Source organism: Hemiscyllium ocellatum, chromosome 18 (genome assembly GCF_020745735.1).
Source record: "Hemiscyllium ocellatum isolate sHemOce1 chromosome 18, sHemOce1.pat.X.cur, whole genome shotgun sequence".
NCBI lineage: Eukaryota > Metazoa > Chordata > Chondrichthyes > Orectolobiformes > Hemiscylliidae > Hemiscyllium > Hemiscyllium ocellatum.
The window spans coordinates 31,464,141-31,484,945 of NC_083418.1; the positions used below are offsets into that span (position 1 = coordinate 31,464,141).

General features: G+C 42.9%; 1 protein-coding gene across 2 annotated transcripts in view; it reads right to left on the reverse strand.

The window, feature by feature from the left end:
* ddb1 (damage-specific DNA binding protein 1) overlaps positions 1–12,429 on the reverse strand; it is an 87,277-nt gene extending 74,848 nt beyond the window's left edge. For both annotated transcript variants that reach the window (XM_060838820.1, XM_060838821.1), the window contains exons 1-2: positions 12,332–12,429; positions 3,464–3,612 (exon numbers count right to left, since the gene is read on the reverse strand). In XM_060838820.1, coding sequence (XP_060694803.1) covers positions 3,464–3,612; positions 12,332–12,392 — 210 coding nt within the window. In that variant the 5' untranslated portion in view covers positions 12,393–12,429. The remainder of the gene's footprint in view (positions 1–3,463; positions 3,613–12,331) is intronic.
* Positions 12,430–20,805: the final 8,376 nt, after the last annotated feature.

Genomic DNA, 20,805 nt, shown 5'->3' on the forward strand with positions numbered 1-20,805 from the left:
TTGTCAAACCAGTCATGAAGATGGATGAGGTAAACTTCAAGTTATCCTTGATGACATGGCTCCAAGGTATTGCATTATCCAGTCTTACTGCCTGACTACCATGAACTGAGGTTGGCAATACAGAAGGCACATAACATGGCCTGGACAAAGTGGACATTGGCAAAAGGTTTCCACTGGCAGGAGAGACGAGGATCAGAGGGCACAGCCTTAGAGTAAAGGGAAGACTTTTGGAACTGAGAGGAGAAACTTCTTTAGCCAGAGAGGGGTGAATCTGTGGAATTCATTACCACAGAAGGCTGTGGAGCTAGGTCATTGAACATATTTAAAACAGAGACATATAGGTTCTTGATTGCCAAGGGGATCAAAGGTTACAGTGAGAAAGCGGGAAAACAAGGTTGAAAAACCTAACAGCCATGATTGAGGAAGCATAGCCAGAGTTCACCAGACTGGTTCCTAGAATGATAGCATTGCCCTGAGCAAATGGACCTGTGTTCTCTCTAGTTCAGAAGAGAAGTGACTTCACAGAAACTAAAAACTCAAAAGAGATAGACAAGAGTAAATAAATAATCCTTCCACTAGCTGTGAGGTCTGGCATTAAAGATAGAGCCTCAATAAAAGGCAAACCATGTGGGATTGAGATGAGAAAGAACTTCTTCACTCAATTGGTGACAGACCTTTGGAATCTCCACTCGAGAGGGCTATCAAACGTTCAGTCATTAACAATATGTCTTGAACATAACTGAATTTCTTGTTATGAACGACACCAAGGCATACAGAGATAACTTAGAATATTGATGTATGGCATAATGTTGAATGATGGAGAAGACTTGAGTGACAGAGCCTACTCCTACACTTATCAAAGAATCATTCAATACAGAAAGGCATATACTTCATTTCAAAGTCAATTTTTTTCACTGAGGGGCAACCTGATAAACATTTATAAAATAATGAGAGATATACAGAGTTGATGATTTTAAGATGAGGGGTGACATCTTTAAGGAGAGAGGAAGAGATTTCAAAAAGACAAGGCAAATCCTTTTACAGAGTGGCTTGCATATGGAATGAACTTCTTCAGAAAGTGGTCGAAGTGGGCACAATTACAAAGTTTAAAAGACATTTGGATAAGTACATGCATTGTAAAGGTTTGGAGGAATATGAGCCAGGAGCAGGTAGATAAGACTAGTTTTGTTTGGGATTATGATCAGCATTGAGAAAATCTCATGTTGCAAAAGCAGAGCAGGTCAGGCAGCATCCAAGAGGCAGGAGAATCAACATTTCAGGCATTAGTACTTACGTGTAATGGATTGAATTGAATTTTGGGACTTTATGATGATATTGAGTAGCCATTACTGGTTATTAAATACAAACTCTGTAAAAAGTAATATTAGTGAAGCTTTAAGTTACTTGCCGTTCTTGCAGACCACTCTACAGACCTAACACACTGCCCCATTGTCAATTCTAACTAATCAAATCTTATGTCTGATTTGAATTTGAATCACAACCTATTATTGTGGTCAGCATGGATTGGTTGGACCAAAGGGTCTGTTTCCATGCTGTATGACTCTATGATAGGAGATGCACTTTGACCAATCTGCATTGACAAAAGCCTCTCTAAATCCACATTAATCTCAATATTCAACACTTGTCATAGATTCTGGGCCATTTCAACTGCTCATCCTAGCACTTGTTAAACAGTTGTGAGGTTTCCTGCCTCCAAAGCACACCTAGGCAATGTATTCCAAATTCCAACCATCCTCTGAGTGAAAAGGTTTTTCCTCACATGCTCTCTAAACTTCCTGCCTTTCACCTTAAAAATTATGCACCCACGTATTAACCCTTCATCTCAGGGAACAGCTGTTTTTCTATCCACTTTGACCATGCTCATCAACTTATGTACCTTAATTAGATTTTGTTTCAGCCTTCTCTGCTTTAAGCAACCCAAGCTTATCCAGCTTCTCTTCGAGAAGCTGCTCCATCCTAGGCAACATCCTGGTCAATCCTCTGCACCCACTCCACTGCATTCATGTCTTTCTTATAGTGCAATGACCAGAACTACACACAATTCTCCATCTGTGAACTAACAAAAGTTTTGTGCAGCTCCAACACTGCTCTTGTAATTTTTGCCGCAACTGTTAAAGGCAAGTTTCCTGCATGCCTTTATCATCATATTTACTCGAAGGTGGCAGGGCAGATTTTGTGGACAAGCATTACCTGTTCCTCTGAGCTCCCTAGTGTCGAGTCATTCACTGAGTACTCTCTTGTCTTCTAACTTCTGTCAAATTGCATCACTCCACGCCAGAGCTAAATTTCATCTACCACTGACCAATCCATCTGACCATGCCATCTATGTTTTCCTATAACCTAAGATCTTCTATCTCATTGTCAACTACCCAGCCAACCTTCGAATCTTCCGCAATCTTAGCAGCACCCAAAAAATTTTCCTCTATTTCACTTAACCACATGCTTACATGTTTAACAGAACATAGTGGCTCTGTAAATAAATCCCCAAATATACACCCTGTGCACTGCTTCAATCAAGAGCAACTTCTATTCAAGTCCAAACCATTTGCATTCCACAACTTTGGCTTCATCAGTTATCCTCCAATGTGAGCTGATTGGTTTTCAGAGTCAGGTGACCTCAATTTTTCTCAGTTCTTGCTCATTGCTACATTGGGGGAAAAATATATTCCCATTTTCTCTCCTCTTGTAAAGGCACAGACATTTGGAGTATGGTTCCATAGGCACTGGCGATTATACACAAAATTGAGTAAATAAGCTCTGAAGTTAGGAAACAAAATTACAAAATAACTGAAAAAGTTTTTAAAATCATCCCCGTGACAAGCATGTAAGAAAGACACAGGATCCATACAAGACAATCACAACCTCCTTGTATAACACACAAAAAAATTTTCATTTCCCTTTCCTTCAATTCAAAAAATAATCAAAAAAACAATTTGATCTACCCAATAGGTATCTGAGCTGCCTCCAATGCCAAAGTATCATTTCTTAAATATGGGGACCAAGGCTGTATATAGTTTTCCAAGTGTTGCCTCATGCTGTACAGGTTCCAGGATCACTTCCATTCCTTGGCTGAACTAGCTGACTTAACTGAGAGCACTAAATCGATTGTGCCAGTTCTTTCAGCACCAAAGCTTTAAGGTAAAAAAAAAGAAGGAAATTGAACTAGTACTCCCACTACTGATGATTATTCAATGACTTCAACTTAGAGTGTATACAGACATGAGTGAGGACCAAAGTGGATTCCATTTTGATTTACAACAACCATTAAATAACCTAACGTTTCACAGTTTAGAATCTCTAAAAATGCTAATTTATCTAAGAAAGTAGAGCGCAACTTCATCAAGGGGGAGACAAAAGGGGAAACAATGGCAGAATATATGGGAATAAAACATAGTCCCACATATCTGAGTAAATAATTGCCAATGTCTAACACATATCTTACCTTTGGGCGGAAGAGTTCCATTACAGCAATCTTGCCATACATGCCCACTTCCTTGACAGGGCGCAAACCCTCCGGTGTCACTACATAGATCTCCAACCTGGTGTTCTTGGCAATCAGCAGGTTCAAATCATCTGCTGAGGTGAAGTGACCTAGAACAAACAAACATAAGCCAGTGTTTTGAGATACGCCATTACATTCTGTGAACCCAATAAGCAAGCCATGGCAAGTATCAAATAACCTTTTTATTTCAATCTTCATTTCATTTTATAGGATTATAAATTTTGAAGAAAAAATTAAGTATTACGTCTTCAAATCGCATTAGACAAAGAATAATCCAGACTTGAAGTTTAATTTGAACTCAATACAGTTGAGTCACTGTGAATGGAATCTACACAACTAAACAAACAGAAGGTAAATAAGATCAGAAATAGGAGTTGGAGTAGCCAGTCAAGATTTCCTTGCTTTTCCACAAAGTCATGGCTAATCTGCCGCAAGCCTCAAATTTCTCTAATGCCAGCTCTTGATTAGTTTTTGCTAAGAGAGTTGACCTGCTCTTTAAACAATTTCAATAAGTTTGCCTCCACACTTTTTGGGGGAGAGAATTCTAGTTCATTTGCTCACGACATACCTCCAGTAGAGTAACTCATGTCCCCCAGTTCAAGACTTCACCACCCCACATTGGAAGCATCTTCTTAACATCTACTCTGCAAAGGCCCCTCAAAATTGCATACGTTTCAGTAAGATCACACCTCGTTCTTCCAAACTAATGAGTAAAGGCCTAACCTGTTCAGCCATTAATCTGGTAAGTCGCATCTGAGCTGTCTCCAATGCCAAAGTATCATTTCGTAAATATGGGAACCAATGGGTACACTGTGCTCCATGTTCAGCCTCACCCTGCACAGTTGCAACAAGACTCAAGAAATGCTAAAAATCCACTTGCCTTAATTACTTGGTGGACCTGCATAGAAACTAAATTTTCATGCCAACACTTGGGTCCCTCGATTCTGCTCCTTTTTGCAGACTGTCTTTATTTAAATAATTGTCTTCCTTTTGAATCTTCCTACCCAAGTGCATTACATCTTACTTTGCATCGTTTTGAGGGCTCCATAGTGGCTCAGCAGTTAGCATTGCTGCCTCATAGTGCCAGTGACCCAGGTTCAATTCCAGACTCAGGTGATTGTCTATTTTATATTTGCATGTTCTCCTCATGCCTGCATGGATTATCTCCGGGTGCTCCGGTTTCCCCTCAGTTGCAAAAATGTGCAGGTTAGATGGATTGGCATTGGTAAAAAGTTCATAGTGTCTAGGGATGGGCAGCTTAAGTAATTAGTCACTGTAAATGCAGAATAGTGAGGATAGGGTAGGATGCTGGGTTTGGTTGGGATGCTCTTTGGAGGGTCGGTGTCGACTTATGGGCCAAATGGCCTTTATCCACACTGCAGGGATTCTACGATTCCCACATTAAACTCCAATGACCAAACATTTGCTCTCACAAATCATACTCCTTTAAAGATTCCTTGTATCCTCATCGCAAAATGCTCTCCCTCTTGTTTTTATATTAGCAGCAAATATACTTACATAACAATCTGCCCCTCTGCAAAATCATTCATGGCATATAACTGAGCCTCTCCACTAGTTACATCTTTCCAATTTAAAAAAGTTAATCCCGACTCTCTGTCTACTGTGTTAACCAGTCTTCAATTCATGTTAATCCTTTACCCCGAATAACATGTGTTCCTATCTGTGCAATGACCATCTGACCTTTTTGAATGAGTTCTGGAAATCCAAATACAATGCATATACCTATTCCCTTTATCAACTGTTTGTTATATCCTCAGAACTCTGGCAAATATGTTGAATGTAATTCTCTTTTCACAAGACCATGCTAACTCTGCTTGATGGTGTTAAGTTTTCCTAAGTATCTTATTTCCTCCCAAGTAATGGACTCCAGCCTGAATTGAACTGAATGATTTGTCATTTGCACTTTACAGTGAGTTACAGCAAAATACAGTGAAAAGCTTGAACTGTTACCACAATCTGGCACCATTTTGACTAAAATTAAAAAGGAAAACGATAAAACTAAAAGAAAGTCTATCTTTGCTCCACCACGAGCCCTGAGTTTGTTCACCAGCGATACCTGTGTCGCCACCCACACTGCCTGCGCTGGACTCTTCACTCTTCAGCCATTATTTTATCTCTACTGGGCCCACCTCCCCCGACAACCAGGAGTCCCAACGTTCTGCAACCGCCTTTGCCTCTCCAATAACCAGAAGACCCCACTCTGGGCCTACTGCAATTGCAATCAGGAGTCTGTGACTCCGCTTCGATAGCGCCAGAGTTCCTGCACCAGGCATATGACGCTACCGCTGCTACAACCTTGCCAATGCCAGAAGTCCCCAGCTCCTGTCAGGCCAGGGTGCTACGCCAACAGCTCCACCTGCCCTCCTCAGTTGTCACCGTACCAATGCCACCACCTCCAGTCACTGGAAAAGCTTTGCCAATTCTGCTGAGGCCCTGAATGAGGACATCTTTGCTGCTGCTGCCGCACGTCCAAATGCCAGCAGATGCCATGACTGCCACTGCCTCCAATCACCAAGAGGATGCATCCACTCCATCCACAGCCCTATCTTGCTGCTTACTGATGCCACTGACTAACCCAAAGAAAAACTATAGAAAAATAGTTAAAAGAAAGCAGGTGGGAGAAGATGAGCCCCAGGCAAGAGCCCACCAGCACTCAACCCTGCTACTCTGCTGCCATCTTGGATGCCATCAGCCTTTTCCGAACAATATGTTAGGCTAACTAGCCTATAATTTGCTGATTTGTCTCCACCTCTTCTTGAGCAATATGAGACATTAATAATTTTCCAATCCAATGGAACCCTCTTGAAATCTAGTTAGTTCAGGAATACATCATCTCTCCAAACCTTCCTTTAAAACCCACGGATGCAAGTTATCAAGTCCTGGTGGCTTATCTGCCTTTAGTAGTATTAGTTTGTCAAATACTTTGTCACTCATGATATGGACTGTTACAAGATTGCTCCTCCCATTAGCATCTTGCATGGCTATTATCCATGCGATATTTATCGTGTTCTTTGCAGTGAAGTCTTATCCAAAAATATTGGTTTCAATTATGCGTCATTTCCCACTTCCTTTTTAATTCTCCTCCAAGAATTCCACACTTTAGTTACTTTTTTTAAACTTGTTGCAGCTTTTGCTGTTTTAATATTTGTAAATTTACTTTCATAACCTGTTTTCTCACTTATTATCATCTTTATAGTCACTGGCACAAAGATCCTAAAATATTTCTAACCCCCTAGCCAAGCATTAGCTTACACTGCACTACATACCTTATTTTTGGATAAGATAGTCCCCTTGACTGCCTTTGTTAAACACAAGTGTTTAACTTCTAGAATAGCTCTTTGCTGAGCATTATGAAATACCTACTTAAAATGTCTGCCATTGCTCATATATTTAAAAAAGTGGAGGAGGCTGGTACAATTGCAACATTTAAGAGGCATTTGGATGGGCATATGAATAGGAAGGGTTTGGAGGGATATGGGTCAGGTGCTGACAGGTGGGACTAGATTGGGTTGGGATATCTGGTCAGCATGGATGGATTGGACCAAAGGGTTCAGGATTGTTCAGGATAAAGTCTCTTATTAATCCAAGCTCATTACAAATTTCTAGACCTAAAACAGCCAGCTAGGTTGTATAATGAACTGCCCAAAGAAGCAATATGTGATGCACTCCACAAATTCATCACCAATGTTATCCTGCTCATCTTGATTTGACTAATTCATATGCTGATTAAAATCACCAATTGTATAGCTCTTCTTGCGCATCTCTATTATCTCCAGATTTACACTATCTCAGCGAAGGAACTTTGCAGCAGCCAATAAATGGCTTCCATCTGTGATTTTGTTCCCTTGTTATTCCTTATTTCCATCCAAACTGATTCCACTTTCACGATGTTTTAAAAACTTCCCTTCAACTGAACCTTGTGCCCACTAAAGAGCAGCCAAAAGAAAATCAAGTGAAAATATCAAAGCCACCAGTAAAACAGCCACAACAAAACAGCTTATTCCCACAAACTTCAGAAGCCCTATCTTAATTAAGAAATGCACTGCCCAACTTGCTCCCTTCGTTATCTTTCCCAATCAGCATACTCTTCTCTTTATTTCTGCTTCATATGCTTACCTAGCACATCTACATTTAATTGTACGTTCTCTCACTCAAGTTATCCCTTCTCCTTAATATCCTATTGGATTTATTAGGGATAGCCTTAGATTTTCTCCTTCCTGATCTCATACTAGAAAGGTGTGCCTTTGAAGACAAGAATAAGATTTCGAATCAGCCATGATGCAACTCAGTAAAATAACTTGCCAACGTTTATTATGAATGACGTTCTAGAATGCTGTGAACTGTAGAAGAGTGTCTTCATATCCTACAGGACTTTCAGAAGAGGAAATAAACATTTCGTTCTGATCCCTCTACAAAAGGGGATTCTCGATTGGACTCTTCTGTGAATCACAGAGTTAGATATACAGCACGGAAACAGACACTCCAGTTCAATCATCCATGTCACCTAGATATCCCAACCCAATCTAGTCCCACCTGCCAGCAACTGGTCCAGATCCCTCCAAACCCTTCCTATTCATGTACCCATCCAGAAGCCTTTTAAATGTTGCTATTGTACTAGCCTCCACCACTTCCTCTAACCAATCATTCCACACACGTACCACCCTCTGCGTGAAAAGGTTGCCCCTTAGATCCCTTTTATATCTTTCTCCCTCACCTAAATCTATGCCCTCTAGTTCCGGTCGCCCCACTCCAGGGAAAAGACTTTGTCTGTTTATCCTATTCCATGCCCCTCATGATTTTGTAAACCTCTGTAAAGTCACCCCTCAGCCTCCGACACTCCAGGGAAAACAGCCCCAGCCTGTTCAACCTCTCCTTCCAGCTCAAATCCTCCAACCCTGGCAACATCCTTGTCAATCTTTTTTGAAACCTTTCAAGTTTCACAACATTCTTCCGACAGGAAGGAGACCAGAAATGCACACAATATTCCTACAGTGGCCTAACCAATGTCCTGTACAGCTGCAGCATGACCTCCCAACTCCTGTACTCAATACTCTGACCAATAAAGGAAAGCATACCATCGCCTTCTTCATTATCCTATCTACCTGCAACTCCACTTTCAAGGAGCTATGAACCTGCCCTCCAAGGTCTCTTTGTTCAGCAACACTCCCTAGGACGTTACCATTAAGTACACAAGTCCTGCTAAGATTTGCTTTCCCAAAATGCAGCACCTCGCACCTCTAAATTAAACTCCATCAGACATTTCTCAGCCCATTGGCCAATCCGATCAAGATCTCATTTAATGAGGTAACCTTCTTCACTGTCCACTACACCTCCAATTTTGCTATCATCTGCAACTAACTATACCTCTTATGCTCACATCCAAATCAAATTAGGAAATTCTAGAGTCCATTAGGAAATTTATATAAATGATGAAAAGTAGTGGACCCAGCGTGGATCCTTGTGGCACTCCACTGGTCACAGACTTTCCATCTGAAAGACAACCTTCCACCACCATCCTCTGTCTTCGACCTTTCAGCTAGTTCTGTATCCAAATGGTGAGTACTCCCTGTATTCCATGAGATCTGACCTTACTCACCAGCCTTCCATGGGGAACTTTGTCGAATGCCTAACTGAAGTCCACATAGATCACATCTACCACTCTGCCCTCATCAATCCTCTCCGTTACTTCTTTAGCTGTGCCTGAAGTCTGAATGCCCATTTCCTAATTATGATTTTTTTAAATCATAAATTAGAAAGTGGGCATTATTAGTAATTATCACATCAACTGGGTTTTCACAGCTGATCTACCATCCTCTAGAAGATATGTGGTTATAGCGCCAGTGCTATTAGGTAGTGAGCTCCAGGATTTTGACCCAACAATAATTGTAGATACCATTCATCTCAACTGAAATATATCTGTTGAAGGTTTTCATAAGAATTTGGCCTTTGGAGAAATAAATTGATATACATTTCATGACTGTGCATGAACAGTCCATAACATGCCCTCCTTCGCTTCCACCAAGTGTTATAACTTTCAATGACTCACGAACAAGGACACCCAAATTGCTTGTTAAGTTGAATCCTTCCCAGTCTCTCACCATTTAAGAAACATTGTTTTGCCCAGTGGAAAACCTCACCTTTTTCCAACTGGATTCAATCTGTCAAAATATTGCCCATTTTTCCCATCCAAATCCTCAAAGTCATAGAGATGTACAGCAAGGAAACAGACCCTTCGGTCCAACTCGCCCATACCAACCCAATTTAGTCCCACTGGCTCATATTCTTCCAGACCCTTCCTATTCATATGCCTTTTAAGTGTTGCAATTATACCAGCTTCCATCACTTCCTCTGGCATACATATACCACTCTCTGCGTGAAAAGTTGCCCTTTAGGTCTCTTTTATATCTTTCCCCTCTCACCATAAACCTTTGCCCTCTAGTTCTGACTGGCCCACCCCAGGGAAAAGACTTTGTCTATTTGTCCTATCCATGCCCCTTATGATTTTATAAACCTCTACAGTCACACTTCAGCCTCAAGCGGTACAGGAAAGGACTGATTAGGGATATATGTCTACCTTAGAGAGGTTCTCCTCCTCTCTCTACAAAGATCTCAGTGAGTGTCTATCACCTTGCAACCTTTTGCGATGATTAGCTACCTTCTCCCCAGCCCCAACCCCCCCGCCTGCCCCGCCCCCAGCCTCATTCCTGATGAAGGGCTCCTGCCTGAAATGTCAATTTTCCTACTCCTCGGATGCTGCCTGACCTGCTGTGCTTTTCCAGCGCTTCTCTAATCTTAACTGCTTGGAAAATCATGTCTCCTGAACTTGATTGAGTTTTGTGAAGAAGTAACAAAGAGAATTGATGAGGGCAGAGCAGTAGACGTGATCTATATGGACTTCAGTAAAGCATTCGACAAGGTTCCTCCACGAGAACTTCAAAAAACTCAATCAAGTTTGTGAGACATCATTTACCATGCACAAAGCAATGTTGACTATCCCTAATTAGTTTCTGCCTTTCCAAATAAGTGTAGTTCTGTCCCTCAGAATTCCCTCCAACAACTTGCCCACCACTGACGTCAGGCTCACCGGTATCTAGTTCCCTGGGTTGTCCTTATTACCTGAAGTAGTAGTACCACATTAGCCTACCTCCACTCTTCCAGCACCTCAAATATCTCATCAAGTGGCCCAGCAATCACTTCCCTAGCTTCCTACCAAGTTCTCGGGGGCACTTAATCAGGTCCTGGGGATTTATCCACCTTTATGCATTTCAAGACATCCAGCACTTCTTCCTCTGTAATACTGACATTTTTCAAGATGTTACCATCTATTTCCCTACAGTCTATTCCTCTTGCAGCATTTTTGCATCTTTCCACTACAATTCACACTTCCACTCTGGTGTTGGATAATCTCAAATCTTTCATTTTATCCCTACATCTAAACTTGTTACAGATTGTCAACAGATGGGGCAAAAACACTTATCCTTGCCATATCTTACTAATCACAGCTTGTCAACCTGAAAAATGACCCATTAGATCTCCTACTCTGCATGCTGTCTGTTAACCAGTAAACCATTCTAAAGGTAGTATCCTACTTAGAACTGTAACAAATTATCTTACGATGGGAAATATCACAATTAACATGAAATTTGTACTAGGCTGGATCAAAGGGCAGCACCTTTCAGGAAAAGAAAATCGACAAAACCATTTTATTTTTTTTTTAAAATGGCAAAACACAAAGCCAGAAACTACCTTTTGGATTTAAGCATTATGCAGAAACAACATGACAAAGTTCTTCAAGGAATCACTCAGTACATGTATTAATTTAGCATCACAGAGTCCTACAGCAGAGACAGGCCCTTCAGTCCATATTGGTCCATGCCAATTTGAAGATCATGTTAATGAAACTCAAATAGACCGTCAAGCCCCAGACCACCTGATGGAGGAGAAATTATGCAACACAAGAATATAAGGTTAGCATCCAAAAGCTAAGGAAAATATCAGTTCTCACTTTCCAGCATTCCCTACTTAAAAGTCTTACATGGGTGGAAAATTGAATCTAATCTACATGAAATACGATTGTCTGACTGCCTACAGACATCCACAGTATAGATTCAATTCCCACCTGTTTACAGATGTGCAATAACATATCTGAATCTGGTTAGAAAATATCTAAGGTCATAAAGTATGGATGTCCACTTTAAACATAAAAGGGTTACTGGCATTCATAGATTAATGCAGCATGCTGAACACATTCAAGAAAAAAAATTGAGATACGTTGTGTGATTTCAGATCCTCCTACCCTGTTCTTTGTACAATTAACTATTCAAACAGTGCACAACTATGAGCAAATAACGGAAATGCCTAAACAAAAATTTCGTGTTCAGATAATGAATATTAAAAAGGAATAATATTTTCAAGTAACTTCATTTAGCTTTTATCTGGGGAGAATGCTCCCACAAGCTTCATGTACCAATATTTTAATAGAAGTTATTAATAGACAAAGAGTTGTCACATCTTTTTATACAGCGAATGCTCATTTAATATTAACATCTTGCACCAATTATTAAGCCGAATAAGTACCAAGAGGAACCAACTATGCACCTCCAAAGCGTGCTGCAGCATTTACCTGCTAACACACTACATTGAATGTTATGACTAAGCCTTAATTAAGGCCTGACCCTACCAGCCCGATCCCACCACACTTCCTTCCCCAAAACCCAAACTTCTTTCACGGCGGGAGAAGTGAGCAGAAGAGGAATTGGCGATTCTTTCCCTGTCGAGAATATTTACCGGTAACGCAAGCGTTCACGGCCGTCGGTTTTTGCGCTGTCACTACATAGTTGTAAGACATGGTTGCAACCCGCGCACTTGGACGAAAGCAGCTCAGCTTCCTCGCGCTCGCACCGTCTATCACGTGATCAAGAATGGCGCAACGGCGGCCATCGTTGATCGAGGCAAATGTAGGCGCCTGGTTCGCGCAGATGGCAATCCAGTCGAGTGGTTCAGCTTCTCTGTAGAAATTGCACTGTGAAAAGAAAAGACAAAACTAACAGAAGGTTAAAAACAGAATCTGTATAGCTTGATATAAAAGGTAGGAAAGGACCAATGAAACGAATAGTGCGGATCACCCAGTAGCAGAAAGGAGATGGATGAACAAATATGTTAATGAATGAATATAAAAATAAATCATGAGATATTTTAACTATCTCCAAAAAAATTACGAGGGATACACGGAATAAAAACAGAAATTGTTGGAAAAGCCTCTAAAGCAGTTCTTTGGATTTTCTGAAGAAGGGTCACTGGACTTGAAACATTAACTATATTTTCTCCACTGGTACTGCAGATCTGTTTGTTCACCGATTTCAAGCTCTGCAGTTCTTTGTTTTAGTTTTGGGATAGAAGGGATGTGCCTTTTAGTTTTATGGAATATAATGGTTGAATTTAATGTTCTCACTCAAGACAAGTTTTGGGACAGAAGTATTTAAACAATAAGGGGTCACATCTAAACAATAATAATTGCAACAAAATTATGTAATAATATATAATAAGCTTTAAGAAAAGGGATGAGGATGAGAGAGAAAGAATTTGGCAAGCATAGTGTATTGACCCCCAAAACATTGATAATCCTTGATTCACGTTACTGTCCCTGCCAACTCCCAGCGAACCCACAGGTACCTTCCCCTGCAACCAAAAATGATGCAAAACCTGTCGGCACACCAGCCCCCTCACCTCCATCCAGGGCCCCAAACAGTCCCAAGTGAGACAGAGATTCACCTGCCTCTCCTCCAACCTAGTTTCCTATATCCAGTGCTCCTGATGTGGTCTTCTCTACATTGGAGAGACCAAACGTAAACTAAGGGAATGTTTCATCAAGCATCTCAACTGTGCCTGCAGGGGCTGACCTGACCTACCAGTCACTGCCCATTTTAATTCCCTTCCCACTCCCCTTCCATCGTGACCATCCTTGGTCTCCTCCATTGCCACAACGAATCAGACCGCAAATTGGACGAACGACACCACATCTTCATCCTGGGCAACTTACATTGAGTTCTCCAATTTCAAATAACCTCTCTTCCCATCATCCGACTCCGTTCCCAGGCCCTGTCCCTCCTTTCCATTCTTCTCATCAACTCTTCCTTCCAACTATTAACTGGATTCATTCCTCCCATCAACCAACCAGGACGTACCCTCTACCTGTGTTCACCTATACCCACCTCACCACCTGCCCCCAACCCCTTCATCTGCAGCTCCCCTTATGCCCACCCCCAGTCCTGAAGAAGGGTTATTCTCCACCTCCCAATGCTGCCTGGCTTGCTGTGTTCTTTCAGTCTTCTATTTGTCTACCTTTGATTCCAGCATCTGCAGTTTTTTTGTCTCTAAGTAAGCAGGCAGTGGCAAACATTTAAGGAGCTAATTCATAACTTTAAGCAAAAATACATCCTAGTAAGGAGGAAAGATTTTGAGAGAGGTTAAAAAAAACTATGATTCAAACCTTCCATACCCAGAATCCTTCTAAACCCTCTCCAGTTTGATAATATCCTTCCTACAACTGGGCGACCAGAACTGGACACAGTTTTCTGGAAAAGGCCTCACCAATGTCCTGTACAACCACAATATGACTTCTCAACTCCTATGCTCAAATGACTGAGCAATGGAGGCAAGTGTGCCAAATGACTTTTTAACCACCCTATCTATATGTGATGCAAACTTCAAAGAATTATGTACCTGTATACCTGGGTCCCTCTGTTCTCCAACATTACCCAAGGCCCTACCATTAATTGTATAAGCCCACCCTTGTTTGTGCTGCTAAGGTGCAATACCTCACATTTATCCAGATTGAACTCCATCTGCCATTTTTCAGCCCATTGACCTATTTGATTAAGATCCCTTTGCAATGTAAGAAAACCTTCTTCACTGTCTACCATGCCACCAAATTTGGTGTCTTTCACAAACTTACTAACCATGCCTCCTATATTCTCATCCAAATCATTTCTATAAATGGCAAACAAAAGAGGATCCAGAACTGATCACTGTGGAAAACCGTTGGTTACAGGCCTCCAATCTGAAAAGCAACCCTCCATTATTACTGTCTCCTGCTTTTAAGCCAATTATGTATCCAATTTGCAAGCTCACCGTGAATCCCATGTGACCTAACTCTACTAATTAGTCTACCATGCGGAACATTATCAAAGGCTTTACTAAAATCCAAATAAACAACGTTTCCTGCTCTGCCATCATCAATCTTTTTATAACTTCCTCACACAAAACCATACTGACTAATCAATTTTTGCCTCTCTAAATGTCCAAAAATGCCTCTCTAAATGTCACCTCCAACAACGTACCCACAACCAAAGTCAGACACAAAAGTCTTTAGTTCCCCAGTTTCTCCTTCCGGCCTTTCTTAAACAAAGTTACGACATTAGCCAACCTCCAGTCTTCAGGTACCTCACCCATAGTTATAGATGATGCAAATATTTCTGCAAGGGGTCTCATAATTTCCTTCCTTACTTTTCACAACATTCTGGGATACATTAGATCAGGTCCTGGAGATTTATCGACTTTATTTCTCTGCATTCTGTGCACTCCATTTCGTTTTTCAGCTGCAGAAGGTTCAGAAGAGGTTTACCAAGATGTTGTCGGGTATTGAAAATTTGAGTTATAAAGAAAAGCTAGATAGGTTGAGACTTGTTTCACTGGAGCATAAGAGGTTGAGAGGCAACCTAAGGGAAGTTTATGAAATAATAAGAGGTATAAATAGAGTTAATGGTAGTTGTCTTTCCCTAGAATGAGGGATTTCAAGACCAGGGGGCACATTTGTAAGGGGACAGAAGGGAGATTCAAAAAAGACATGAGAAGCAAATATTTTTACACAGAGGATGGTCTGCATGTGGAATGAATTTCTTCAGGAAGTTGTGGATGCAGGTGCAACTACAACTACAATGTTTAAAAGACATTTGGACAAAAGACAAAAGACATACGTGAATAGGAAAGGTTTGGAAACATATGGGCCAGGATCAGGCTGATGAAATAAGTTTAGTGTGGATGATGTTCGGCATGGACTGGTTAGACCAAAGGATCTGTTTCCATGCTGTATGACTCGATGACTCAGTAAGAAAGGAAAGTATTATGTTGAAAGAAAAGGCATATAAGGAGCCAAAAGGTAGTGATATCTCTGAAAACTAGCTAATTCAAAGTCCAATAGAGAGAAAACCAAATTAGCAATGGATATAAAATCTGACAATAACAGTGTCTTTAAATATATGACAATGAAGAGAGAGGTCAAAGTGAACAAACACCTTTTAGAAAATGAATCTGGGTAGATGTTTATGGAGCAAAAGAATTTAACAGATACTTTGCATCAGTCTTTATGGTGGAAGATACTTAGCATATCCATTAATCCTAAGAATATAGAGCAGGAATTACGTACCATGATCATCAGTATTTGACAAGATTACTTGCCCTGATGGCTTGCATCTTAGGATCCTAAAAAGAAGTTTCTACACCTATAGTGATTGCATTGGTTATAATTTTCCAAAGGTCCTTGGATTCTAGAGAAATACTGGAGAATTGGAAAATTGCCAATGTGAAACCCCTATTCAAAAAGCAAGAGAGGCAATGTCAGATAACTCTAGGCATTTGATACAGTAGGAGAAAGTGAGGTCTGCAGATGTTGGAGATCAGAGCTGAAAATGTGTTGCTGGAAAAGCACAGCAGGTCAGGCAGCATCCAAGGAACAGGAGATTCGACGTTTCGGGCATAAGCCCTTATTCCTGAAGAAGGGCTTATGCCCGAAACGTCGAATCTCCTGTTCCTTGGATGCTGCCTGACCTGCTGCGCTTTTCCAGCAACACATTTGATACAGTAGCTTATAAAAGGTTAGTCACAAGAGCCCATAGTGTTGAAGGTGGTATTTTGGCATGAATAGTGAATTGGCTACTGGGCAGGAAACAGCAAGTGGGGATTAAAGGTTCTTCTTTGGTTGGAACCTGTAACTGGTGGCTTTCCATAGTGATCAAAACTGGGACTGAAACTGTTTACAATATATATGAATGACTTGGTCAAAAAAAGTGAATATACTGACACCAAATTTGTAGATGGCACAACAGTAGATGGAAAGGCAAGTTGCAACAGGGGTACAAAGTTTATAGAGAGATAGTGATAGGTTAAGTGGGCAAAATGGAGTACAGTCCAATATAAGAAAATTTGAAGTTCATTTTGGAAGGAGAACTAAAGAATAATGTTATTTAATTGAAGAAAAACTGCACAAAGCTACAACACAAAAGGGGCTTGGAGGTACTTGTGCACAAAAGACTGAAAGCTAACACACTGGTGCAGTAAAAAGTGAGGTCTGCAGATGCTGGAGATCACAGTTGAAAATGTGTTGCTGGTTAAAGCACAGCAGGTTAGGCAGCATCCAAGGAATAGGAAATTCGACGTTTCGGGCATAAGCCCTTCATCAGGAATGAGGAGAGTGTGCCAAGCAGGCTAAGATAAAAGGTAGGGAGGAGGGACTTGGGGGAGGGGCGATGGAGATGTGATAGGTGGAAGGAGGTCAAGGTGAGGGTGATAGGCCGGAGTGGGGTGGGGGCGGAGAGGTCAGGAAGAAGATTGTAGGTTAGGAGGGCGGTGCTGAGTTGAGGGAACCGACTGAGACAAGGTGGGGGGAGGGGAAATGAGGAAACTGGAGAAATCTGAGTTCATCCCTTGTGGTTGGAGGGTTCCCAGGCGGAAGATGAGGCGTTCCTCCTCCAGCCGTCGTGTTGTTATGTTCTGCCGGTGGAGGAGTCCAAGGACCTGCATGTCTTCGGTGGAGTGGGAGGGAGAGTTAAAGTGTTGAGCCACGGGGTGGTTGGGTTGGTTGGTCCGGGCGTCCCTGAGGTGTTCTCTGAAGCGTTCCGCAAGTAAGCGGCCCGTCTCCCCAAAATAGAGGAGGCCACATCGGGTGCAGCGGATGCAATAGATGATGTGTGTGGAGGTACAGGTGAACTTGTGGCGGATATGGAAGGATCCCTTGGGACCTTGGAGGGAAGTGAGGGTGGAGGTGTGGACGCAAGTTTTACATTTCCTGCGGTTGCAGGGGATGGTGCCGGGAGTGGAGGTTGGGTTGGTGGGGGGTGTGGACCTGACGAGGGAGTCACGAAGGGAGTGGTCTTTGCGGAACGTTGATAGGGGAGGGGAGGGAAATATATCCCTGGTGGTGGGGTCCGTTTGGAGGTGGCGGAAATGATGGTGGATGATACGTTGTATACGGAGGTTGGTGGGGTGGTAGGTGAGAACCAGTGGGGTTCTGTCTTGGTGGCGGTTGGAGGAGCGGGTCTCAAGGGCAGAGGAGCGGGAAGTGGAGGAGATACAGTGAAGGGCATCGTCGATCACGTTTGGGGGGAATCTGCGGTCCTTGAAGAAGGACGCCATCTGGGCTGTGCGGTGTTGGAACTGGTCCTCCTGGGAGCAGATGCGGCGGAGACGAAGGAATTGGGAATATGGGATGGAGTTTTTACAGGGGGCAGGGTGGGAGGAGGTGTAGTCCAGATAGCTGTGGGAGTCAGTCGGTTTATAGTAGATGTCTGTGTTGAGTCGGTCGCCTGAGATAGAAATGGAAAGGTCTAGGAAGGGGAGGGAGGAGTCTGAGACAGTCCAGGTGAATTTGAGGTCGGGATGGAAGGTGTTAGTAAAGTTGATGAACTGTTCAACCTCCTCATGGGAGCACGAGGCAGCACCGATACAGTCATCGATGTAGCGGAGGAAAAGGTGGGGGGTGGTGCCAGTGTAGTTGCGGAAGATGGACTGTTCCACATATCCTACGAAGAGACAGGCATAGCTGGGGCCCATGCAGGTGCCCATGGCAACTCCTTTAGTTTGGAGGAAGTGGGAGGATTGAAAAGAGAAGTTATTCAGGGTGAGGACCAGTTCAGTCAGTCGAAGGAGGGTGTCAGTGGAAGGGTACTGGTTGGTGCGGCGGGAAAGGAAGAAGCGGAGGGCTTTGAGTCCTTCGTGATGGGGAAAGGAGGTGTACAGGGACTGGATGTCCATCGTGAAAATAAGGCGTTGGGGACCGGGGAAGCGAAAATCCTGGAGGAGGTGGAGGGCGTGGGTGGTGTCCCGAACGTAGGTGGGGAGTTCTTGGACTAAAGGGGACAGAACCGTGTCAAGGTATGCGGAGATGAGTTCAGTGGGGCAGGAGCAGGCTGAGACAATGGGTTGGCCGGGGCATTCAGGTTTGTGGATTTTGGGCAGGAGGTAGAAACGGGCGGTGCGGGGTTGTGGGACTATGAGGTTGGAGGCGGTGGATGGGAGATCCCCTGAGGTGATGAGGTTATGGATGGTCTGGGAAATGATGGTTTGGTGGTGGGAGGTGGGGTCGTGGTCGAGGGGGCGATAAGAGGAGGTGTCCGCGAGCTGGCGTTTGGCCTCAGCGGTATAAAGGTCGGTGCGCCAAACTACTACCGCGCCTCGCTTGTCTGCCGGTTTGATGGTGAGGTTGGGATTGGAGCAGAGGGAGTGGAGGGCTGCACGTTCTGAGGGTGAGAGGTTGGAGTGGGTGAGAGGGGTGGACAGATTGAGTCGGTTAATGTCACGGCGGCAGTTGGCTATAAATAGATCAAGGGCGGATAAGAGGCCAGCACGGGGTGTCCAGGTGGATGGGGTGCGTTGGAGGCGGGAGAAGGGATCGTCAGAGGGTGGGCAGGAGTCTTGGTTATGAAAGTAGGCATGGAGGCGAAGGTGGCGGAAGAATTGTTCAATATCTCACCGCGTGTTGAACCCATTGATTCGAGGGCGTAGGGGAATGAAGGTGAGGCCTCTGCTGAGGACTGATCTTTCATCCTCAGAGAGGGGGAGGTCTGGAGGGATGGTGAAGATCCGGCAAGGCTGGGAGCTAGGACCTGGTGTGGGACTGGAGCTGGGGGTGGGGACAGAGATCGATGTAGGGGCGGGGTTAGATGTGGTGACGTTGCTCGGCGTGGGGGCGGGGTCATGCGTCGTGACGGAAATAAGCGTGGGGGCGGGGGTCGGCGTGGGGGCGGGGTCATGCGTCGTGACGGAAATAAGCGTGGGGGGTTATGCGTGATGACGAAGTTTGCGTGAGGGCAGGGTTACGTGTATTGACGAAAGACGGCGTGGGGGCGGAGAAACCTGAGGCGTTATGGTCCTGCAGGTTAGTGATGTCAGTGGGGGCGGAAGTGGCTGCGGCGACGGCAACCGAAGGGGCGGAAATCGTTGTGGCGACGAAAGAACCGTAGTCATTCCCGGTAGCCGCGGGGGTCGCGAGTCCGTCGGCGATCTTCCTGGCGATCGTGGAAGCGGTTATCACCGGGGCGGTTGTTTGGGCGCGTTTCCACATTTGATAATAAATCTTTGTAGCGATTCTTCTGAGAAAGTGGTAAATAAAACCCAGTGCAAGTAATAATTGTAATTTCAGTGTGGTAGTATTGAAATAGTGGATGTTTGGAATCACAATTATTCCAGAATTTAGTGATAGGAGAGAAAACGGAATGTGATTTGTCTTGTCTTTTTATCTAATTACATTGACATGCAGATGAGGCTGTGTTGTCATTTAATTATTTTCATAGAGATTGTTCCATACAGATCATTAACCTGCTAATAACAGCAAGTTAAATTGTTGATGACAAGAGTTAAAAAAATTTACTTTATTAAAACTTCTTGCATAGTGATACATGTAAAGTCTGTTTCCCCCTGCAAACTGTTGCCAGATTGAGGTATACAGGATCATAGGCCATCAAGTTTTAATTATAAAGCAAATAAAAGTTTGAAGTTGCTGCCTTTGTCCCCATCACCACTGATATGTTTATCATTAAGGCCAACTAGTTTCACTACCTATTTCAAAAACAATTCATTGTATGGATTAATACAAAATGTCACATATACAATAATCCAACAAAAGATGCCATTCATTCAAATCAGGCTAAACAAAGTTTAAAAATGCCACAGTAGAGGGATGATTCTCTTTCACTAAAGCACATACTCATTTGTGACCATCTCATCATCAACTGTTTTGGGAAGAAAATTGACGCATAAAAATTCAGCTATCTAAAACGCAACCACTTGGCAGTGACAACTTCAGAGAATTTTGATTTTACTTACCACACACCTGGGACTTCCTTTAAATTTTTTTCTGATTTTAAGCTTAAATATTAAGATGTACCCTTTCGTGCAGGCTGAAAATGCAAAATTGCCTAACTTTATCTTATCTTAATCTGTTGTTAATTGTGATAATTACTAATGTAGTCCTAATTAATTATGAAAGC